This window comes from Pyrgilauda ruficollis, unplaced genomic scaffold (genome assembly GCF_017590135.1).
Source record: "Pyrgilauda ruficollis isolate IOZ18807 unplaced genomic scaffold, ASM1759013v1 scaffold172, whole genome shotgun sequence".
In the NCBI taxonomy this organism is placed as follows: domain Eukaryota; kingdom Metazoa; phylum Chordata; class Aves; order Passeriformes; family Passeridae; genus Pyrgilauda; species Pyrgilauda ruficollis.
Genome location: NW_024516098.1, coordinates 13,864 through 38,689, shown reverse-complemented (window position 1 = coordinate 38,689; position 24,826 = coordinate 13,864). Strand labels below are relative to the sequence as shown.

Sequence of the window (24,826 nt, the reverse complement as noted above, 5' to 3'; positions counted from 1 at the left end):
CAAAACTTTTCCTGCACATTCCCGTTTTGGGTTGGAGGGGGGACAGCCAGTTCTTGATGACTGTGACCCGAGCTAAATTTCTTGGAAGCAGTTTCCTCCCATCCTCCTACTTTTCTCAAACTGATTTTCCAGCAGTAGCTGTGCTGAGAACAAATTATTAAGTAATGCAAAGCATTTTAGAGCCTTCAAGGAGTGGGGTCTTCTGTGGGAAGACCACTGAAAATTGGTAATTCAGCTGGGTTTTCCTCCCTCAGACCTGGAGTGTGGCTGTTTTACTTTTTGCCTGTGAATTTGGCAAGGGTTCTTGTGTTGTTTTCGTCTCTGAATTCTCTGACACTTTGTTTTTCATTGCCTCCTATTTCAGCAAGTTCAACTGAATCCAACTTTTTAATTTCAAAACTCAAAGGTGTCCTTGGCCTGCCATTCCCTTGTTGTTTTTAGAAAGCCACTTGTTCAGAGTGATCTGGGGTGAATGTCACAGCTCACTTGATTTCCAACCACACTTTCCAGCTGAACATTTCTCCCAGCACTGTCTTCATATTATCTCCATGGGATTGGCGATTCACTATTTCTGTCCCTATTTCTTCTGTGGCAGCAGGAAAACAGAAACCAACAGGACTTGTACAGGTTATCTCCCAGCCTGGTCAGGGATTGGGAACAGCCAGCATATTCCTGAAAGCTGAAGGGTTTTTCCATAGTTTAGCTAGAGGTTTGTTAATGCCTGACTGCGTGTTTTTGGTCCCCTCCCAGGTAAATCCTGTCCTGGGTGAATAAAATGTCCTGGAATCTTCCTGGTTGGAAAGTACCTTAAATATCATCTAGTTCCAACCCCAGTGCCCAAGGAGAGCTTGAGATGGAAACGTGTTGTGGGATCTTCATTGTATCTCTAACTCCCTGATGTGAGAATGTGGAGAGAAAATGGATCCAGGTGTGTCCAAGGTGTGCAGGAATGGGGCACTGGACACAAGCTGGAACAAAGGAATGAGTAGGAGAGCAACCTGGGATAGTGAAATGTTGGAACCCTGGCTGCTGAGAATTTTAGACTTTCTGTGTTGAAAGGCACAGACCCTCAAGAGAAAACTGCATTTGACCTGAGGCTGTGGAGAAGGCTTCCAAAATTGAATGACAGAACTGGGATTGTGGGTGTGGAGTCTGAATAGACTGTGTGACATCACAGGGTGGGAAACTTAGAGTTTAAGGTTTTAGAATATAGTAATATAGATAAAGCAAGATGGAGGTTTTAGGGTGGAGGCTGGTCCTTCTTCTCCACCTTCTTCTTCATCTTCTCCACCTTCTTCTTCACCTTCTTCTCCACGGGTTTGTGTGGTTTTGTGTAATTGGATAAAAAAGTCCCCATTGCAGGGTGGTGGGTTATTAGGTTAAAAGTGAAAAAAATTTAGGTGTCATTTCTTTACTGGATAGTTTTTCCTTAAAAGACCTTGTAGATATAGATACTGGGCCATTTTCTAGCTTGTTAGCAAAATGCTGTAGAACTCACATCTTGTAAGACTTAATATAGATAAGAATTAATAAACATCTGAATCCAAACACCAAATACTGTCTTGAGTGCTTTCAATCCCGACCCTGACCTAGGCAGAAAAGAAGAAAGAAACACAATAGTGGAAGGTGTCCCTGCTCAGGGCAGGGGCTTGGAATGAGATTGACTTTAAGGTCCCTTCCAACCTAAACAATTCTGAGATTGTCTTGTAGTAGAAAAAAAAGTCCACCTGAGGATGTTCAAGCACTAGAAAAGACTCTGGAGAGACTGTGGGGTTTCTGTTCCTTGAGCTCTTGAGTCACATGTAGTTTAGTTCTGACTTATTTAGACCTCTAGAGGTACCTTCCCACTTACTCTGAAAACTCTGATTTCCATGGATTAAAGGCATTTTACCCAAAGTACCTTTCTGATTAAGTGTAGCTTTTTGGGGTGGGATAATCTGCTGCCTGCTGCTGACACACACCATTATCCACATCCTGGTGTGAGATTGGAATGGATGTGCAAGGTTTGCACGTTACACCCAGCCCCCAGAGAATGGAGACTGAAATAGTCCCAAGCATATGTTAATTTTCACTGAATATTAGATGAATTTGACAGCATGCTTTAGTCACATGGCTCTGTGGAAACAGATGTACTTCTTGACTGGAGGAGTTTCTGTGGATGAAATGAACATTTGAGAGCTTTTTCTTTGGTGTTACCACTTGTCTTTGTGCTGTATGGCTTTGATTTCTGTATATGATCTCAGTGCATGCAAAACAGGCACAAGAAATTATGCATAAACTCTTAAAACAGAAGTTTATATAGTTTGGTTAAATTCTGAACTTTACAACAGTGAATGACAGCAGTTATTACTAAGGATAATACTCTGAATCTTGCAACAATATTATCATGAGCCTTGAAAAATTAATGAACTTGGTATTTTCCTTAAATATTCTAGCCATATTCAAGTATACTTGATTATTGAAATGTGTCCTTCCTTTTCAGGAAGGTGGTTTTCATGAAGTTTTGATGCAAAAGTGAAAAGAATTTATTTATTGCTTTTAATTTGAAGCTTTTTTAGTTTTGACAGTTTTTGTTGTTGAGACTTCTCTGTGATTGTCATCAATTGGAATGTTCTGGATTAATGCACATTTTTATTTTGATCCTGGCTAAATTCTAAGAAATCCAAGGGGCTGAAGCTAAGATGTGAGCCTACTGCATTGAAACTGGTGGAAGTGAGTCTCCAGTTGACTACTGTGTTGATTACAGCCTCCTTATTGCTTTTTCTTTGGGTTTTGGGTGCTTTTTTAGCTCATCTCAAGCATTCATCTCCTCTCCTCACCTCTCCTCATTTTTAAAGCTTGATGAACACTTTCTCAGAACATTTCCATCAAATAAAGTGCATAAAAGCCCGAGGTGCACAATTTCTAGTCACTCAACACTGATAAGCTGAAAATTACATAATTCTTTCTGGTGGATTTATTTTTTTTTTTTCTTATTTTTAGGGCTTTTACAGAAAGAATCTGCCTGTGTTCTGTTCCTACCTATTAATATTTCACACCAAAATGCACTTTCAGAGCTTTCTGGGCTGACATGCACATCGGAATGATTTCATTGTTCTTCAAATGCAATGCACTCTCACACTGAAAGGAAATACAAGTGTCTGCATTTAGGAATGTAAATTGTGAAAAAGGGTTTTAAATGCTTGTGGACAGCAGGATGGGTGATGAGGGAGGGCAGGACCACAGCTCTCTGCTTTGTTGTATCCCCATTTTCAAGGTTCCACAGCATTAGGTCTTTATCTCTGCAGGGTCGCACTTAAATTTTCCAGGAGACTTTTGTCTTTCAGCAAGACTAGTTTGACACTCAGACTAGTCAGAAGTGCTTCTAATAGATTGAAATTCCATTAAAAATCCCTTTTTGAACAGTTCCAACATCACTGATTGCCAAAATATTGCCATTTTGCACCAGCTTGTGTTCTCTTTTCTCTTTGGTGTGTCCTTTAGTGTGTCATTGCAGGCTTGATGGAATGTTCTGTTACATCCTAAGGTAAATGGCTAAAAACTGCTTTCAGTAATTAATATTACATTAAAAATCCCTATGACTTGAGCAGCCAGATGGAAATATGCCATTCCACAATGTCTGCCTTTCAAAATGAGTAAGAGTCACTGGAGCTGGGATCTTCTGGGAAACTTGGTTTGTGCCAGGAGCGCACCTGCCTTCCCGAATGCAGAAGAAAGGAGCAACCAGAAAGTGTTGCCTGCGTACAGAACTTGAGCAGCTGTCACCACAGAAAAGTGCTCTGTAGGCTTCTCCAAGATTTTTAAAGACCCAAACCCCAAAGAAGTTGTGATGTCTGTGCTTGTTGTAGTTGGGACACTCATAGTTTAAATGGAGACAATGCAAAACAACACACTCCATTTTCAGAAGGCTTCAAATCCCTCTTTTGTTTTAGTATGCATGCTTTTTATACATTCTTACAAAGCTCATAAGTTTACACTTTACTCATTGGATAGAAGACACAAACTAAGAGCTTACTGGAATGGGCAGTTGCAGGTTTCTCTTATTTATTCTCTTATTCATCCTTCTTTCTTTCTTGGTTTCTATGTCAGCGACCTTGGTAGGAAATTCTTTCAGGGCTAAACATGGATCTTCTTATCAAACATGGATCCTTTTATCCAACTCCCTGGCTCACAGCAGTCACTGTAAAACCTCTTCCACATGTGCTTTTGCTGCCAAATTGGTTTGTAACAAGACTTATCCCACCTCTGCTTTGGGTAGGACACTGGTCTAGTTTGAGTAGTTTCATTGACCTTTCTTGCACTGAAGAAGACCTTCTGTGGCTCCTCATTTTACTGTGCCTGCATATAACCCAAAATTAGGACAACAAATTGCCTGTATTATTATGGCAGATAACTATCAGTGTTTCTCCTCAGGTTTGTTGTGCTCATGCTTGTTATGTTCCAGATGCTTCTGAGGATGAGGGGTGCTCAAACGTTACCTTATAGCTCCCATTTAGGTTATGAATCCAAAATCCCAACATGAAGAGAGTGAGGAGCCACACACCAGCTATTATCCCTGTTCAAGGTGGGCTTCTGCAGCTTGGATAAGAAGGGGAGAAGTGGATTTTTGTACATGCAATAAAGGGGTGCATAAGGCAGGTCATGCACAGCAAATGAAATTCTGTGTGCAGCTGCATCAGTGCCAGTTTCCTGCTCAGAAACAGGAGCAGTGTTAACAGCTTGCAGCCAAAGCAAGAGAAATCCAGAGGGATTTTGGGGATACAAATGTTCTTTGTGAATCTCCATGTAACGCTTTGTTTGAGCTGCTGTAATTAGTAAGTACCCTGGCTGTTCTACGACAGTGTTTGACATTTTGTTCTCTCTGGCAATCCATGGGGAGAGCTGAGATGAGGGAATGTTCATGATTAGCACTCCACAGAGTAAGTATTAGTTTTTTTGCCTTTTTGATCCATCATACTTTTAACTATTGGATTCTGTGGAGCTTAAGCTTTGAAACCCCACACTAAAACCTCCAGTAAGACATTGCCTTGCAGCAGTGGGATAATAATTATAGAATCTCAGAACGGTGTGGGTTGGAAGGGACCTCAAAGCCCATCCTCTTCCTCCCTCTGCCATGAGCAGGGACAGCTTCCACTATCCCAGGTTGTTACATGTGCCCAAAGCTTAGCCAAAAAACTATTGCTCCTAAAAAGGGATTTCATGGCCAGTAATGGTGATCTCAATGCTGTCAGACAGTGATGGTCTCCTTGGCATTAAAAATGTTGCTTGGTGTGGTGAACTGAGACGGAATTAATTTTAAAAAGAGACACAACCCCCCCCCCCATCCCCCATCCCCAAAATGAACTCTACAGGAGAGTTCATATATATTACACAGGGATATAGTGATAGGACAAGGAGAAGTGGTTTTAAAATGAGAGAAGAGAGATTTAGATGAGATGATTGCAAGAAGTTCCTCCCTGTGAGGGTGCTGAGGCCCTGGCACAGGGTGCCCAGAGCAGCTGTGGCTGCCCCTGGATCCCTGGGAGTGTCCAAGGCCCAGGGGCTTGGAGCAGCCTGTGCTAGTGGAAGGTGTCCCTGCCCATGGCAGGGGTGGAATGGGATGGGCTCTTAGGTCCCTTTCAATCCCATTCTGGGATTCTGTGGTGTCACTTGATTTCACGGTACATTGCCAATTCTGCCTTCGCCCATAAAAAGCCCCTCTCAAGCTTTCACGGGTTCTGGGAGAGAAAGTGATTTCCTGCCAGCCACTGAATTAAATCCCATTGTACCTATTTTTGTGCACAGTGGGGGCTGCAGGGCTCAAATACCTGTAGCTCTTCAGGCACCATTTTCCTTAAAGCTGCTCTCTGGCTTTATACTTCATTTTAAACAATCACAAGGCTTATTCAGAAGCAGAAGAAGGGTTTTTCTTCACAGTCTCTTCACTGCTCTCAATACAATGAATGGAAAATATTTTTGTATCTATGTGAATTCCCACTTCTGAGTAATACAAGCGCTCACTGCATTTTGATTCCTGCGTAGAGAACAAGGATTCTGATCCTGAGGATGTAAACTTCTGCTTGCTCACCAGAAAGACACAGAGCTCTTTGGCCAGGCTCCATAACAACACCTTTTGGTTGTTCACAAATAGCTCTGTCTGGTCCAAACCCAGAGTTAGATAACTTCTGTGAATTGGAAGAGACAGGACGTGCTGTGCAGTTTGGCAAGTTCTCACTGAAATCTCTGCTGGAGTCAGCCCTGATTTTGCTGGAATACAGTAAATATTAACATATTCCTGTAGATTTGGAATACCTGTATGTGTATTCTCAAAACAAGAAAGCAGGAATGCTGGGAAGTGTGAATTGTTGCCCACAGAGGTACTCTTGTCTTTGGGAAATATTGATTATCTTTACCCTAAAAACTTTCAGAGAGCATTTTTGACTTATGTTTGGTATACCAAATTTCTTACTTGAGAACAGTAAAGTGGCCCCAAAAAAATCTGTCTCTTTTCCAGGTTTGATCTACCTAAGAGGACCAGGCAGAAAGGTTTGTTCTCAACTGTGAACTAACATTTTTAAAGGATTTAAACATTTTATTTTTAAATATTTATGTACTGAGTAGTTATGTACTGAGTAGTTATTTTTCTTGAGAGTTGCCAGTCAGGCAGGTTTCACAGGGCAGTGATTAAGGGACTATCTGCAGGTATGAACCACAGATTTGTGTTCAGTACTTCAGGAATGTTGCTGCACGACCATGGTGCTGCTGTCCATGAAAACTCTGCTTTAGGGAAACAGAAAATGCACAGGAGCTATTTAGCTCCTTCTCAGGTTTAGCTGCAAATCCTTGAAATCTGTTTTCTTTATGTTCCTTAGGAGCAGTGGGTCACTGGATGTGTTCTGTCTTTCTCAACACACACATTTCAGGGAGCTGTCAGATGCTGCCATATGTCGTGAAGCCCCTAAATGAAAATGCAGATGTGTATATGCCAAGGTAATGTGAGATTTAAGACAAATAAACCTACCTTCCATCACAAAAGGAAAGATGACTCTGAAACTTAAAATCCTGAAATTATTTAGGTTTGAAGGGACCTCAAAACTCAAATTCCCCCCCCATTTTCCATGGGCAGGAACCCTTCCACTAGACCAGGTTGCTCCAAGCCAAATCCAACCTGGCCTAAACTGGTCCAAACTGGGTGATTAAAAGGCAGTAGAAGGTTCTCCAGCAGCAAATGGGATAGCACTGCTTTCTGCAAGGAAGGTGGCCTGGGAGCAATCCATCTCTCCATGGAGCCACTGAATATCACAGCAATAGAAATTGCTTTTCCCTGAGTGAAAAGCTTTAAGTAAAAGGCAGGAGAAAACCAGATTGCTCCACGCTGAATGTCAAACAAAAAAATTAAGTAACTGACTCTGATTTTTGTTGAGTAAAAACACTTTTAAAATCCTCTATTGCACTCAACAGTGCTTCAACAACCTTGTAGTAAATTAGATTAATAGGTGTTGATTTTACAGCTGTTTCATTATCATCTGCTACATTAAAATCTAATTATTTATTCCCACAAGCGTTTTCTCTCACTCCTGGCTTTTTACTGGTGCTGCTGGTGCCGCAAAGGAGCTGTGGTGTTATCTGTTCCTGCAGCCCATGGGCAGCAGCAGGTGGGACAGCAAACATCTCTGTCACAAATAACCTGGGCTGCCATTCCTGCACCCTGCTGCAATTAAGCCTTCATTAGGAGCTGGTGAATAACTCTGCTGTTTCTCTCTCCTGGCCACGATCCCTCCCTCCCTTAAAAGGAAGGCATGACACAGATAAAGGTGGGGCTTTGCCCGCTCGGGTATTTCAGAGCCTTCCTCTTGGAGTTATGATTGCAGAAGGAGTCCTGGGGCACGTTCTGGAGACTTTGGTAAGTCTGTGATACTGGTTACATGCTGGGTTTTCTGTCCTTAAGTGAATATATTTTGAATTTACTGAAGTTGTGCAAGCAGGTGCAGCTGAAGTTCAGCGGCATCCTCTGCTGCTGGAGAGGTTTCACCTAAAGCAAATTTTGGGAATTGTTAATGCAAATAGTGGTTGCATGTATCTGGCAGCTTCCTGAGAATGGAGATGGTCTTGCTTTTTCAATTGCAGGCAAGCTTCTAAAAGCCTCTTAATTTGTTTCTTTAGAACTAGATATTTTTAATTTTTTTTCTCTTTTTTTTAAAAGTCACCTCAGGCTGAAGATTTCCTTGGATATGCTCCTTGAAATTATAGTTATAGTTATAGTCTTACACTTTAGAGGATTATTGTGAAGTCTATCCAATGGTTATCTTTCTCAATATATGTTGTTTTAAGAAAGTTATGCTTCAATGCCTTGAATACTTACATATTGAATTTAATGGGCTGGAAATGTGTTAGCAAAAGAATAGTTTGCCTGTTCCGTGGACTGCAGCTGTGTGGCATCTTTTAAAATATGTATAATTGCTGCGTTATCTCCGACACTCACAGAGTTAATGAGCGTCGCTCACTGGTATCAGCTAAACACTGTGCTATCAGTGAGGCTTTTCAGAATTTAAAATTAAATACCACGTTTTCAGGGGGCTCTTTGCACTCTCACTAACTTTCTTCAGTTTGTTTGTTCGTTCTTATAAATTATTTATGAAAGCAGTGAGGCAAACTTGAAATCCTGTAGTGTTTGGAATTAATAATTTAATGCCCTTGTTTCCTTTTAATCTCCTCTCTGTGCAGTTATGTCCATAGTCACTTTTCTGGTGTTAAATTTTATTAAACAAATCAACAATGAAAGTAAAACTGTCAATAAATAAGTTGCGTAGATCCAGACCTAAATAAAATTACCCTCCTTGGGGCTTTTATCTCGAATTACAGCTTTAAAACCATCTTTACACTGAACATTAGTCATATGAAATATTAAGAATTGCTCTCTGGGTTATTAGGAAATACATCTCCCAGTGCAGAGTTGCCTGTGTCCTTAAACCTCAGATTTCCATCAGCTTCCAAGTTGCAGTTTCATGGAGTTTCTGTCTGCCTGTGACTGTCAAGGTGTTTTTTCATGTCTTTATGATGTGTGCCAGCTCTGAGCCCCTCTGTATTTTGTGTACAGCTTCCCTCTTTTCCTTACTATCCGATTTGACTAGCCTGCCCCGTCAGAGATAACATTTTTGGAATAAACATTCCCACGTTATCGATTACTGTTTCTGACCAACTTTGGGTCAGGTTTGGGTCCCTTATTCTCTGTCAGCTGGGCTTTCCTCCTCGGTCACTTTTGGATCACGGATGGAGAGATCACACAACAAAGGGGTTCAGAGTAAAGGGGGTGGTAGCTGTTAAAAACAGGACCAGACTCCTGGTACTAAAAGTGATTTCAGCATTTATTATAATAAAAAGAAAAGGCCTAAAGCAAGGGGCCCCGCAGGCCGAGCAGAAGCGTTCCCATTGAGGATGCTGCAGCGCCAGCACTGGGTCGTCTTCAGCAGCGTTGTCCCCGATGTTCCAGGTGGAATGGCACAGCTTCCCTGGCCAGATGTCCCTTTTATCCTGTTTTTTTGTCCATTTGGATTGGTTTCTTTTTGGATCCTTCATTTGCACGAATGTTTAAGGCTCTTGGTTGGCCCATGACAGTTCTGTCCAGGCTGGCTCCTTTCACCTGGGGGAGGGGTGCACTTTACTTGTGTGTAATACAGTATGTATTTCTTATAAATGCCCATTTAACTCCTTTTACAAGATAACAACCAAACTAACAGTACACACTTAACAATTATCAATGATTCTGCAACAGTTTCTAACCTATTTTTAACGGTAGTTATGGTTCCTCTGGGCTGAGAATCCCCAATAGCCATGGCGTGGCTCTGTGGAAGGTGACTCCTCCACTGCTGCAGGCAGTTCTGGTGCCTGCCGACCCTTTCAGGGATTAAATTTATCCCAATATCCAACCTGAGCCTCCCCTGGCCCAGCCTGAGGCCGTTCCCTCTCCTCCTGTCCCTGTTCCCTGGAGCACAGCCCGACCCCCCGGCTGTCCCCTCCTGTCAGGAGCTGTGCAGAGCCACAAGGGCCCCCTGAGCCTCCTTTTCTCCAGGCTGAGCCCCTTCCCAGCTCCGACTGAGTATTCTTCAAGTCATGGTGACAGGACGGAATCTGGCTCTGTAAATGGTGGGTGATTCCGGGTAGTGCAGCCCGTTTAAAACTATAGTTTATGTGCTGGTTTGCTGGTTTTTGAGAGAGTTCATACAATACCAACAGCTCCTCATTAAAATTCAGTCCGGGTGCAAGTCCCTCTGGGAGCAGGGGAAGTGGTTCCTGACCTGACGGAAAGGGACACAAGTACAGGGGTGCAAATACAGGGTAAGACAGTAACACTTAACAATGGCAAACAAAGTACATTCAACAACAGACTAACACTCCCAGTTAAAATCCTATTAACTTTGTCAACTTTATTAACATTAACTACCAATTGCCACCCTGGAAAAAGAACTCCCATCCCCAATGTTTCATTTCTTACAGAGATAAAAATACTAAACAGAGCTGGGTCCAGTACTGAGCCCTGGGGAACCCCACTGGCGACTGACCACCAGCTGGATTTAATTCTGTTCCCTCCTTTCTGGGCCCAGCCTTCCAGCCATTCACTTTCCAGCCCTTTTTTTCCTTTTCTTGGGTTGAAATCATTCCTATTCTACTCAGGAGATGGGAAGGAGGAGGAAGGCTTTTTTTCTGTGCTCTTCCATGACTTATTAGTGATAGAGTGGCACAGATCCCTGGGCATGCTGCAGAATTCGGGGGAAGTAGCTGAGGGCTTCTGCCATGCACAGTAAACAACACTGAGTCAATCATGCTCCCCCTCAACATGAAATGTTTTTCAAAGGATTTTTAAAATAACTATAACACGTAAATATATGTGTCTTTGTGGAAAGCTGTCGTTTTTTTACTGCTGTGGGGGCTTGCTCGCATCGCATTCCATCAATTCTGTTTACTGAAGCTGCAGCTTCCCACTGTCTGTGCCATTCCTACTGTGCTGAGTGCCCCAAGGAAATTTTCACACTTGCTGGTTCTTGGCTCTCAGGAGTTCTGTATTTACAGGGTGATGCTTCAGTGATGCTGTGCCTGGGAGGGGTGCTCTGTGTGCCATGCAGTGGCAGTGTTACCCCAGCGGCAAACCCAGAGCACACAGGCAGGGGAAAGGCAGGAGAGAAAACAGTGGTGGAAGCACAAGTAGGCTCTGAGCTCCCCATGTTCACTGGTTGACAGCTTTTCTTTCAGGAAAAGGCCTTTTCCAATATTATTCAGAGAGCAGCATGAAGGGAATTTAAATATCTTTATTAGAATAAATATGATTTTGTTGTGTGCTTTGCTGCAAGTGCAGTGATACTCCTTCAGAGACAGTGACTTCAACACAGGGATGTGCTTTGGAGGGCAATTGAAATGTGTTTGCTTCTACAGGTCACTTCCTAAATTTTGGATCCAATATCCTTTAAATCCACTTGCTCTTCGGTTTGCATGTGTTGACTGTCAGTGTTCCAGGAGTGGGATCAGTGGTGGGTGCTGCTCCTCTAAGCTCCTGGGGTCCTGCTGGGCCAACTGCTTTAACACTGCAGTTTTTCCTCTGTGCCTGAAGTGTTTCTTCTTAATATCGCCTTTAATTTGCAAATTAAGGACTGTTCATATATATAAACCTGAGCTTTCTTATCAGAGACAAAAGAGTTAAAATATGGGAATGAACAGAATGGGAAGGCACTTAAGGTATGTTCCTTTCTCAAAAGATGTTTACTTGGAGTTCTTTTGGAGAGGGGAAAGATAAAAGAAAGTCCCTTTGTGGTATGAAATAATAGAAAATATTTTTTCTGAATTTTTGTTTCACACTTTAGGACTAATCTCCTTCCTGATTCTTTACGCTGGATTCAAATAACCTCTTCCTTGCCTTGCCAGGGCACAAAGTGCCCTTGCTGTTCTCTGGTTCTCCTCCATCTCCCCCTCTCCCATGCTTTTCCAGGTTTCCATGGCCAGCATGAGGCACCGAAGGAATGGCAATTTTGAGAGTTCCAGGCTCCTCTATTCCAGCATGTCTCGCAGCATCGACGTGGCTTGCAGCGATGCTGTGAGTACCTGGTGCACGCTGGTGTCCTGGCAGGGGCCCACGGCGGCGATGAATTCGGTCAGGTCAGGAGCAGGATGGTGATGGATTTGTCACTTTCCCCTTTATGGAGACACTTTCCTAACCATGACCTTCGAGCAGCAGCTGACACGGTGAAGCCCAAAGGGTGCATTGCCTTCCTTTAGAGCCCTGCAGCTCTTTATTGTGCTTTCTTCAGCACTTCTGGTTTTACCTTCCCCACGCTGCAGCAAGAGACAAATTTGTCTGTGTATAGAACCACCCCAAGCTCTTCTCGCAGCTTCCTGGCCAAGTCAGCTAACATGTGGTTATGTTAAACATCCTTTCATGCCTGAAAGATTGCTGATTCCAGCAATTTTGTAGCAGATTCCCTGCTCCTGATGGGCTTGCAGAAGGTCTTAATGGCCGATTCTTAGGACTTCGGGAAGTGCTTCCCCCCTCCTTTTATTTTTTTGGTCTCGCACGATTGTGACTTTTACTGGTTGAATGCATTCACTTCCATTTTTCTGGTTTTGGATATAATGCTTGTTATGTTTTTTTCTGCTTGGAATAACTTCTACCTGCTGTTTAACCACAAGTGTTGTGTCAAACGGGTAAACTAAACTGTGGCTGCCTGTCTTCCCTTTGTGTCCCTGGTGAAATCTTGCCCTGCAAATCTGAGCTGTACTTAAAAGCAAACAAAAAAAAAAAAAAAAAAAACCCAACACGTCATCAGCAAGTGAGAATTTCTCTTTGCTTTCTTAGCTGGCAGAGGCAGCTTAGGGATGAATTTGCATCCCCCGAGCTAAAGCTTCTCCAGGGAGTTTCAAAGTTAATAGCAGAGTTAATGGCTAAACAAGCTGGAGAGACTTCGCATTCCACTGAGTTCCCATAAAGGACAACTTGAAGCTCTTCTGGACTCCTGCTGGGGTCTTTGTGTGTTGAATTAAAACAGCTCCTACCCTAAAGAACTGTCTTCCCTTTTTTTATCTTAATTTTTTTTACTATTGGGAAGAATGTTTGCCATAGTGTTTTAAGCAGTATCTTTGTGTTCACACTGACTGTGCTGTTACTGAGGTCTCTTCGGTTTCGTGAGTTACCAGAAATAAACTTCTAAAAATTATTTTCCAGGATTTGGCCAACTTCATCCAAGAAAACTTTAAGAAGAGAGAATGTGTCTTTTTTACAAAAGACACCAAGTCCATGTAAGGAGATACTTTTATCTTGTTTTTCAAGAACGGGGCTCGTAGATGAGGGTATTTCTGTCTGCAAAGGCATGGAGAAAAGTTTTGGGGTTTTTTGTTCAGAGCCTAGATCTAGCAGTTCAGTCTCACCTCAGTCCTCTTGTTTGAGTTACTCCACAAGTAACCTGATGCAAAACTAGGGATCTCATCTTCCAGCAGCTCTGTCACAGGGTTTAATATCAAATTCCCTGTTTGAAGCATAACTGGGGCAATAGGATGCTTGAAGGCTGCAGTACTGGTATTGGTGTCTGACAAGGTGTACGCATCAGAAGTCTGCATAATTTAAATTTTCCTTTTAAACCCAAATCACAAATTTCATGCACAAATATTACACAGGCACTAGATTTTGCTCAGGCTGATGTTCTCTTAAGACAGGGTATTAAACTGGCTCCATTTTCAGGCACAGGTACCAGTGCAGTGCTAGTTTGAGGACCATAACGTTGCTTTGTGGTTTTGGGGTGGTGTTTTTTGGTCTCAGGAGAAAAGTGATCAAACTAATACAGCTGCAGAAATCCTAATATTGAGCTCTGAGGGCTCTCTGACACCACTCTTCTCTGAAGATGGGAGGAAAAATGCCTCAGAGAGGGAGGGAAATTAGTCTCATTTCAGAAAGTCTCACTCAGGGTCCTCCTCTGCCACCAAAAATGGGATGTCTGGCAAGGCACCAACAGTGGATGGAGGAGCTGGTTCTCATCAGCTTCTCTTCCTGCAAGCCCTCTGGGAGAGGATTGCAGAATTTGCTGGGTTATTTTTGTCTAGATATTTTTAAGGTAAGCTGGTTTCATTTGCAAGGTACAGCAGAGTAAAATAAATCTTTCTAAAGGAGACAAGCAATTCCCCCTTCTCTGTGTCCTCTGAGGAAGCAGGAATGTGGGCTGTGGAGAGCACCTTTAAAATCAAGTCAGCCCAGCACCACCACCAAGCCACGTCCTCAAGTGCCACATCCACGTGATTTTGGAATACTTGTAGGGATGATGGCTCCACCACAACCCTGGGCAACCTGTACCACTGCCTGACAGCCCTTTCCATGCAAGTTTTTTCCCCTGATATCCAATATGAACCTGCCCTGGCACAACTTGAGGCCTTTTCCTCTTGTACTGTCACTTGGGAGAGGAGATGCAGTGAACTCGTCCTGTGTGGTTAAGAGCACAAAAAGGGGAAGGAACCCCTGAGCACAGCCTGGTTCCCGAGCTGTGTTCCACTTCCCAGTGCTGGGCAGAAGCAGGTTTTGGGGGAGGAAGCAGGATGAGGTGCTGCTCTGCTTTGTCAGGTGGTAAATCCCAGTTGAGTCCCACACACAACTGGTTCTGTAGCTCCACCTGCTGCTTTCCTTGCTGGCAAAGCTCGCTTTTCTGTGCTCAGGATTCCTCAGGGGTCTTGTGTCTTATTCCCTCTTCTTTCAGGGGTAACTTATGTAAATGTGGATACCCTGAAAATCAGCACATAGAGGGCACCCAGGTTAACACCACTGAAAAATGGAACTACAAGAAGCACACCAAGGAGTTTCCTACTGATGCCTTCGGGGACATTCAGTTTGAAAACTTGGGAAAAAGAGGAAAGGTAAGTGGAAATATTAAGGATATTCATGAGGCCTCTGTTGAGTACCAATGGGAGCTCCTCAAAAGCAGGGAAGGTCAAATGGATTTTATTCTAATGGCAGGAGATAAGCTACAAGGGACACAGACTTGTTTTTTCAAGCCCTGAAAATAGGTAACAAAGGATAATTCCTTCTGTGTTACTTGTTGGTTAGGCTGGTCATGGGAGTGAAAAGAGATTATTTCTTTCCAGGCATGGCAGGAGAACGGGTGAATGAGAGTGAATGGATATAAAATAATCCCTGAATTATTTTATATCCACATAGACCAGCTTGCTCAGGCCTATAAACAATTGAATATTGAATATTTTCTCAGGATGGAGAGTTCTGGAGGGATGTAAGATGTCTGTGGAACTTCAAAAGTTTTATTTACTTTGTTGGGTTTTTTTCCTTATGTCTTTGCTTGGACTGGGGACAGTGGAGGTGTGAGAAGAAGAAAATAGCTGCTGTTGCTGTTTCTGGTGATTTTTACTGATGCTTGTGAGGAGTCACATGTGGCTGAGCTCATCTGCCTCCTCCACATGGCTGATATTTAACACCAGTGCAGGTTGCTTGGGACAGTCAAAATAAATGAGGAAAATCAGAGCCTGCTATGTAAATGAATTTGGTTTGTTTTATGCAAAGTAGCAGAAATAAGAGGCACTTGAGTGGGAAATGAGACAGAAAGTTTCAAATCACCCTTAAACAGATCCATGTATTTCACATAATTTTTTATATGCACGTTTTAGCTTTGTACTACTTTGTTGTAAGCTGCTGTGTGACTGTACTGGAACAAAAAAGTGCTTTGCTCTGTTGCAATATTTCAGACTTCTCAAAGGTTAAATGTTCTTTCCTTAGGTTGTGTCTTCCCCACTTCCAGCTTTGGAAATCAGTTCATGTGCCCTCAGTGGTTTCATGCGGACTCTCAAGGCCACTGTGCACATTTCAGAGCATACTTTGTTCAAACACTGCATATAGGTCTCCTTGTCCATCCCATTGGAGTGCTGGCTGGAATCACATCTTAATTCCCTGTTCTTATTCCCTACACAGCAAGGCACCTGCTGCTCCTGAAGATTGCCAAGTATTTCCTGTTGATGCACAGCAGGGAGGACTTCAAACTCAGGGTGACCTGAGAATTGCTGTCAGTTATCAGTGAGGGATGGAAAGTTTTATACCCTGCACTGTGCTTTTTAGGACACATGAGTCCTTAAAAGTTCTGAGCAGAAATTAGATGTGAACAGGCCCATAAAGAGGTCTGAGGACAGGCTGGGAGAGCTGGGGGTGCTCAAGCCTGGAGAAGAGAAGGCTCCAGGGAGAGCTCAGAGCCCTTTCCAGGGCCTAAAGGCCTCCAGAAGAGCTGGAGAGGGACTGGGGACAAGGGATGGAGGGACAGGACACAGGGAATGGCTTCCCACTGCCAGAGAGCAGGGTTAGATGGGATCTTGGGAAGGAATTCCTCACTGTGAGGGTGGTGAGGCCCTGGCACAGGGTGCCCAGAGAAGCTGTGGATGCTCCTGGATCCCTGGAAGTGTCCCAGGCCAGGTTGGATGGGGCTTGGAGCAGCCTGGAATAGTGGAAGGTGCTCATGGCAGGGATGAGACTAAAGCTTTAAGCTCCCTTCCAGCCCAAACCACTCTGGGATTCTGTAAAACCTCACCCTCTGTAAGTCCAGCTTTTGAGCTCTTTGTTTCTGCTGTGCTGCTCAGACCCTGTAGCATCCACGAGCATCTCAGTCACTGCATTTAATGATTTAATATTCTGGGAGCCCAAACAAACCCCAGAAAGGCTTCCTGAATCACAGCCCTGGTCTGGGAGCAGCATCCAGCAGTACCACGAGATGGCATCCTTGTACTTCGGAGGAGGGAGGTGCTGAGCCGAGGAGTTCACCGGCTGCATGGAGCTGACAGGTTTGCTGTGGGCAGGGCTGACCCCAGGTCGTTTTCCTGGTAGCTCCCCCCTCTCCTGTAGGGGATCCTCTCCAGGGAAACACCCAAAGCTTCTTGTGACTGAAGGGCAGAAGCTGTGGGAGTCCCTTAGCTCTCCTGTGTAGCTGCTGGAGCCTGCTCAGCATCCTCTGTGATGCCCTAAATGCTTTAACTCCTTCTGGGAACCTGTCTTGGAGCACATGAATATTTTTATTCAAGTTCAGTGTCTCTTAGGTGGAGACATTTCCTTCTCAAAGTAATCCTTTCATTTTGCTCTCCTGCAAGTACTGGGCAATTTATATGAAATCCTCTATGCTTCAGGTCCAAGCTACTCCTTTTCATCTCCGCATTTGGCTTGTGCACCCATGAACGTCTTCCAAAAGTGATGAAACTGTGAAGGGGCTTTTGAATAGCAAAGCAAGACAAGGCCAGAGAAGCTTTTACATAAATGGAGACATGTTACGTCCACCTGAAGCCAGATTATCTCCCTTAAGTGCTTTTTAACATCTTTGTAGAGCGTTCAAGCTTTACTACAAACTATGTGTTTGTTTTGTCTTGTACTTGAAGCACTGGAGTGGGTATGTGTAGTGATAGGCACACCTCTCACGTGGAGCCTGGAATTTATTTGAATAGTGTAATCAAAATACAACAGTCATTATTATTATTCACTTGCAACCATGCCGCCTCTGATTCATAATCTAAGCTTTAAATAGCACCGTTGGAGTTAGTTGCTGTAGTGGTGGTGTGTTCATCCTTGCAGAGCTCCTCTGAAGCCCAAGGTCACTGCTCTTGCCTTGTCTAGAGGAACCTGGGTTGAGTGCCTGGTTGTAGGGGAAGGATAAAGGTGCTTCAGAGGAAGAAACGAGGATTTCATCATCACCTTGCCTTTCATCTCCTGGCTGTTGGAACGAGGCTGTGCAGCAGAGAAGAAAATGCAATCCCCGGGTTGCTCCCAGCCACCTCAATTTATCTCCTGCTATGTTTGTTCTCCTATTTTCTCTCCCTAAGTACATCCGCCTGTCGTGTGACACAGACTCTGAGACACTCTACGACCTCATGACCCAGCACTGGCACCTGAAGACCCCAAACCTCGTCATCTCCGTCACTGGCGGCGCCAAGAACTTCGCGCTCAAGCCCCGCATGCGCAAGATATTCAGCAGGCTGATCTACATCGCCCAGTCCAAGGGTAAGCACCTGCTTCTGTGCCTCTGTCACTTCCTTGCTGCAGGGGTAGCAGCTCAAGGGATCTGTGGGGGAGCAGAGTGTTCATTTGGCTGCTGCTGCACGTGTGACATTAATGGCTTGGAAGTAACAGGAGTGGGATTTAGTCAGGGGTGCCTGTGATAACATAAGGTGAGTTGTGTAGCAACTCTTTTGTGCTTAATGGAAGAGCCAACCCCCAAGGTCACAAAAGGGGTTTGGGCTGTGTCTTTGATGCCGTGGGAGGGTGGGCGTTTGGCTGTGTTCCCCCAGGTGACTGGTGTTGTTCCAGGAGCCTGGATTTTCACTGGGGGGACGCACTATGGGCTGATGAAGTACATTGGGGAGGTGGTCAGAGACAACACCATCAGCCGCAGCTCCGAGGAGAACGTGGTGGCCATTGGCATCGCGGCCTGGGGCATGATCTCCAACCGGGAAACCCTCATCCGCACGGCCGACAGCGACGTAAGGAGCAGGGCTCAGGGAGCCATCCATGAGCTTAAGGTCGGACAAACTGGGATTTCTAAGATCATGTCCAGCTGTCAGCCCAGCGCTGTGTTTAATTCACAATTAAACCACGTCCTCAAGTGCTGCGTGGATGGGTTGGTGGGGAAGGAAAGGAGGCTCGGCCTCAGAACGTCAGGAGCTCTTCCCAGAACAGGAGGGAAGTAAAATGTTCTCATGCCCGAGTTAGTCCCACACATCAGGCCTGGTGAGGAGGCTTTCAGCTGTGCCAGATTTTGGCATGTCTCTGTGGGAGTTCAGCTGCTCTAACTCCATGTCTGGCATTGCTTTAGGGAATAACTATTCCCGTGGTTATTCTAGCTCTGAAATCCCCATGCGCTCCCCCACAGTAGGGGTTCCCGTGGTCTAAGGCACATGGTACCTGCTGCTGTTTAGGATTTTCATTGACACTGCCATCCCACCTGTCAGATGCACCAGGGTAGCCCCCCCCTTGTCTCTTGCCCACCGAACATGATAGAACACATCTAAAAAATTGTCCCACCACCCAAATATTTGGGGGGGGCACCCAAATAAGGTGGGCGTGTCCTTGAATCTCAATATCAAACACTGTGTGTGCCCCTAGGGGAGCTACTTGGCCCGCTACATCATGGATGACCTGAAGAGAGACCCCCTGTACTGCCTGGATAACAACCACACCCATCTCCTGCTGGTTGATAATGGCACCCACGGGCACCCCACCACAGAGGCCAAAGTGCGGACCCAGCTGGAGAAGTACATTTCAGAGCGGGTCATCCCAGGTATCCTCCTCCTCCTCCTCCTGCCTTTGCATGCTTTGGGGCTGATCCACAGTGATTTTCTTGGGACAAGAAAGTAGTGGCATCATCCTGTGGCTGCTGAGCTGGAAGGCGTGTGTGTGACATGCAGTGCACCTGGAGCTCTTTCAGGAGCAGCACCTTCCCTCATCTTCCTTTCTGTATGTCCTTTGTGTCACAGCAAATGCTTCATTTCAGCCACACAGCCCTTCCCTCCTTTCCTCTTAAAAGCTGGCCCTTCTGTATCCCTCCCACCTGTCACTGAATGCCAGGTAGCTGGAGCACAATCACACAGGAACTGAAATTAGGCTTTTCACAAAATATTTATTATGAGGGTGATTAAGCTGCCTGCAACCTGCTGCTAAATAATTTCTCTTTCTCCCCCTTCTTCAAAAAAAAAAAAAAAAAAAAAAAAGAAATCAAAGGCCTTAGCAGGAAATTCTTAAAAAGCTTTTGGGTATGTTGCTTTTGGGTATGTTGCTGTTTGGGTTTGGTTCTTTTGGGTTTTTTTTTTTGGAATGTCTCTCAAACACTAGCTCCTGGAGTTACGGAATTCTTACCTTTCTTTTACAATTGGAAATGTGAACTCAGGTTCTGTATCTTGAGTTTGTGAGAAGAACCTTTCACTGAGATTCAAAATACTCAAAGGAGCGGATGAATACAATAAAATTCCATTTTGAGGACTTCAGAGATAGCAAAAATTAGGATTTCTAGAAGGGAAAAGCTTCTGTTGGAGAAAGGTGTCTGAAGTCAGCCATGCAGAATGTTAGGCAAAACTGAGTTTTCATTAAAAATATCTGTTAATAACTGGCAAAATCAACAGCAAACTAGTATTTGAATGAATGGCTTGGAGATTCTTTCATTGTACTCAGGAAAAATAAGTTCTTCAAACTGCATTAATTGATTTAATATTTTTTCCTTCTTTTTTCTTTTGGCATATTTCACAGAATCTAATTATGGTGGGAAGATCCCAATTGTGTGTTTTGCCCAAGGTGGTGGGAAGGAGACTTTGAAAGTAAGTTCATTTTTTAAATTTATTTCCAGGAATGACAATAGGGGCATTGCTCTAATATTGAAGACTGATTGCTCCAAAAGAAACTCGATGAAGTAGACACTGCTGTTATTTACAGAAGCTTGCCTTGCACTTGCTGCAGGAGGACCTTGTTTGCAATTTAAGCTTTTGAAGTTTGTTTCTGTTTAAATTTCTGTGCAAAGTTTCTGCCTTGGGCTGACATCCTGGAAAAGGATTGGCTGGGACAGTTCAGTTGTCTCAGTTCTTCCACACCACAGAATGTGAAGGGACATGAAAGACCATCCAGTTCCATCCCCTGCCATGGGCAGGGACACCTTCCACTATCCCAGGTTGCTCCAATCCCCATCCAGCCCAGCCTTGGACACTTCCAGGGATCCAGGGGCAGCCACAGCTTCTCTGGGCACCCTGTGCCAGGGCCTGCCCACCCTCACAGTCAATCATTTCCTCCTAATGTAAATATAAATTTCTCCCCTTGCAGTTTAAAACCATCCCCTCTTGTCCTGTCACTATCTACCCATGTAAAAAGTTTCTCTCCCTGTTTTTTATAAGCCCCTTTAAGTACTGAAAGGCTGCATTTTAAATCTAGTTTAGATCCAGACCTGGTTTAAGTCTTGGCAGCTGGGCAGGGCAGGAGGGCTCTGCTGACTCTGACCCTTCCAAGCCTACAAGGGGAAGGACCGGGCATCATCTTCAAACAGACGACAGGCAGGAGGCTGAACATCCTTGAAACAGGATGTCTAAGTGACACTGAGGGGAGGGGGAAAGGGAGATGGCTTCTAAGTCTCTCTCAGGGTTAAAACCCAGGGTTGTTGCTTGCCCATTCACCTTGCCAGAGGGAGGATGAGTGGCCTGAGGGAGCAAAGGGACCTGACCCAGGGTTTTCAGAGTGAGGGGATGTGGATTCAGGCTGTGTGGGAAGGGAACAGGAACAGTGAGGACGAGCTCTGACCAGCTACAGGAAAAGCTGGTTTAGGTTGTACAGAGAGCTGGGAAAGGGGCTGGATTTTGCAAGAGAGTAGGATGCAGCAAAAATAAGTTGAAGCAGCATTATATTTACGATTTTTTTTTGGTAGACATTATCTTGGTACTTTCTGTTCTCACCAGAGCTGTGCTGTTACTGTCAAGGTTGATCAAACTACTTGGCTTGTCAGGAGGATAAACAATGTCATTTCAAAGCATGATCTCTGCTACCACTTTGTTGCTGGTGTTAATCAGTTGGTCTGATTCAGTGTGTGAAATTCCAGATTGTTATCCCAGCCTCCCTGTATGTTTCCTGCGAGTTTGGTTCCATTCACATGATGAATTTTGTCCTTGCACAGTTGTAGATGAATGCAGACGCAGTGTTAATCAGAGGTCCTGAGATGAATTGAAGCATCCAGTCAGGTTTTAGAGCAAAGCTGTGCTCAGAGGGTTGTGTTGAATATGTCCATTTCCTTTTAGCTCCAAATTGCTGGTAGTTGAGAAAGGATTTGGCCATCATTGAAGGAGCTGACTGACTGCCAGGTGCTGTAGCTGTGCAGACTTATTATTTCACTTTTTTTGGAGAGACCTCAGACCCACTGTTAAGCAGTGATACATCACACAGACTTAGTAGCTGCCTAACCAGAATGAGTAAAAGCCTTGTTAAACGCATAATTCCTGGCAAGAGTCTCCTCTGGGAAGTACCTGGATGATGGTTCAGTTCAGGGTTCATGCCACTCTCTTGGCTGTTTCACAGGATCATGATAACATTGAAGTTGGAAAAGATCTCTAAGATCTCGTGGTCAATCTAGCACCATTATCACGTTCACCACCAAACTGTCCTCAGGTGCTACATCCACTCATTTTTTGAAATCTTCAGGGATGATGACTTCCTTTAGCAGCCTGTTCCAGTCCTTGACATCCCTTTCAGTGAATAATTTTTAGTGATAGCCAACCTAAACTTCTGGTGCAACTTGGGGCTGGTTTATGCCACGCTGAGTTTTTATTTCTCAGTGTTGGAAGTGCACTGAGATACTCTGAGGTGAAGCCTTTTTTCAAGGAGCACATTAAGTCTCTGACCAGCCCAGCTGACTCAGCAGAGTCCATGCTGTGGATGTCTGTCCTTGCCATGCCTTGGTCCTAGCAGTGCTGGCCAGGAAAACTCCCTCTTTCTCAGCTTCTGTGACTGGTGCATGACAACAAGAATCAGCATTAGTGAGGGAGAAGTAAAACTGCTACAAGCTTCTGTTTGAAATTTCCCTGTGATGTAACACATGCACTTTAGCTGAACCCTTCTTTAGAAAATCACTTTCATCTAGCTGATAAGAAAAGCCTCCTTGCCTTTGTCAGAGACCTGCTCTCCAGTTGACAGGAGGAATGTGTGCGCGGTTTTGATGACTGAGTTGATTTTTTTTGTTTGTTTGTTCTCAAGAAACTCTCTTAACTAATAGATGTTCTGTCTTTCCAGTTCTTGGTGATAACTTGCATCGACTCCCTTTGTACAATTTGCTGGCAGCCAGCTTATGCTGTGACTCTGTTCTCAGTGTAGTGATGCAAATGAAATCAGTGTCTCCTATGGTCTTTGCACCAGGAGGGTTAATGGTTCTTCCAGCATGATTTCAGCAGATTTTTGTCTTGCCATTAATCCATGTACAATGTTGTTGTGTGAGAAATCAAGTAAATGGCTACTTGGAGACTTTCAGTAATATTAGAGTTTGATGTTCTTGTGATGCTACAGAAGTGCTCTCTCTGTAAAACACTGCTGCTGTTGCCTCCAGCAAATAAATCCAGAGCCTTTGGTTCCAGCTGAGCAATGCTGTGCCATAAAGCAGCAGTGACTGTAGCTGGGCAGCACTGTTGTGTGACCTGAATGCCATTTCCACTTGGCAATTGTCCTGAGCTGCTGATCCACTCTAAAGCTGAGCAGCCTGCCCTAGTGGAAGGTGTCGCTGCCATGGCAGGGGGTGGAACAAGATGTGCTTTGAGGTCCCTCCCAACACAAATTGTTCTGTGATTCTGTGAAAATTTGGCAGCTGGTGATTTCTGACCCTCGGTCTCTCTGGGGCTCTTCACAGCCCTCTCTCATTAGATGATGATGCTTTAAAGAGTTCTCACTGGTGATGTATCAGTGGATAATAATAAAAATACTGCTGTGGACCGTGGGTTTCTGTTGTTCTCTAGGCTTCCTTACTCAAGAGCAGGCTCTAGTAACAGTCGTGCTTCAAGTGCTCTCCTCTGCCTCTGTCTCCTCAGTCCATCAACGTGGCCATCAAGAGCAAGATTCCCTGTGTGGTGGTGGAAGGCTCTGGGCGCATTGCCGATGTCATTGCCAGCCTGGTGGAGGCTGAAGGCACTCTTGCTTCCTCCTGTGTCAAGGAGAGCTTGCTCAGGTTCCTGCCGCGCACCATTTCCAGGCTCTCAGAAGAGGAGACCGAGAGCTGGATCAAGTGGGTGAGTGTGGGCTGCTGTGGCAGGAGGCTAGAGGGAGCAGCTGGTGGCTTCCAGGTCAGGGCTGCTGCTGTCTGGTGATACCTGCGGGGTGTGCAGGGCTCCTTGCCGTGTTACATCTGTGCAGATGCAAAAAAGGAAAATTCTCCATCTACAGGGACTGGAACAAAAGCACTGGGGGGGGGCTGCAGTCGAGTCAACAGGTGTCTGGTCACAGGAAAGCTAAGAAGGTTCCAGAAGGATCTCTTCCCTGTGAAGTGTGGAGCTGCTGAAGGCAGTGTTCCCTGTCTGGCCACACTCCTCACAGCTTCTGCTGGGCTGCCCTGGAGTGTACCTCCTCCTGCATTAGAAATGGGCAAGATTGTTTGTCTTCTATGTGCTAAAACGAAATTAACTCTACAAAGCTTCATTATGAGAGAAATTACCTGGCTCTGACAAAGCACAAGGAGCTAGAGACTGTTCTCTAACAAACTGCTTGATATAAGTTGAAACTTGTGCTGTCACAATCTTTTCTACTTTAGGAGTCACTTCTAATTACTGAGATTATATCTTCTTGTTAAAGATGATCTGCATAGGGAAATCACAGTTATTTGCTGTATGTTCAGAGGATAATTAATGTTGTCCTTTGGTGACTTTGAAATCAAGCTCATTATCTACTTCTATTTGGGTTTGTTTAAATTTGTTAAAACTCAGGACTGATGAGAAGCAGCTTTGCTATGATGTGGTGGCAAATTTCTTTTTAATAAGAGATCTGCTACTAAACAGCCTTGATAGCTTTGAAACACGGCTTTTCTCTTTTTTTTGTAGATCAAAGAAGTCCTTGAGAGCCCTCATTTACTGACAGTGATCAAAATAGAAGAAGCTGGGGATGAAATTGTGAGCAATGCCATTTCCTTTGCCCTGTACAAAGGCAAGTAATTGTTTTTCTGAGTTTGTTTGGGGATTTAAAAATAAATGGGAAAAGGATGGCTATTTATTCTCTAGAACAGATTTCCTTAGAGCAGTGCCATCTCTCTAGAGCTAAGCTCCTGCCACAGTGTGGATCCTGCCTTGCTCTGAAGGGGTGTGGGCAGGCTACAGCAGCAGTATGGGATCTCTCAGTGTGGGAAAG

General features: G+C 44.4%; 1 protein-coding gene across 1 annotated transcript in view; it reads left to right on the top strand.

Moving 5' to 3' along the window:
* Window positions 1–7,840: 7,840 nt before the first annotated feature.
* Window positions 7,841–24,826, top strand: part of TRPM8 (transient receptor potential cation channel subfamily M member 8) — a 30,003-nt gene continuing 13,017 nt past the window's right edge. The window contains 10 exon segments of the mRNA XM_041464152.1: window positions 7,841–7,882; window positions 11,957–12,061; window positions 13,187–13,260; window positions 14,703–14,859; window positions 17,806–17,983; window positions 18,290–18,462; window positions 19,085–19,259; window positions 20,222–20,289; window positions 23,521–23,718; window positions 24,523–24,625. Coding sequence (XP_041320086.1) covers window positions 7,841–7,882; window positions 11,957–12,061; window positions 13,187–13,260; window positions 14,703–14,859; window positions 17,806–17,983; window positions 18,290–18,462; window positions 19,085–19,259; window positions 20,222–20,289; window positions 23,521–23,718; window positions 24,523–24,625 — 1,273 coding nt within the window.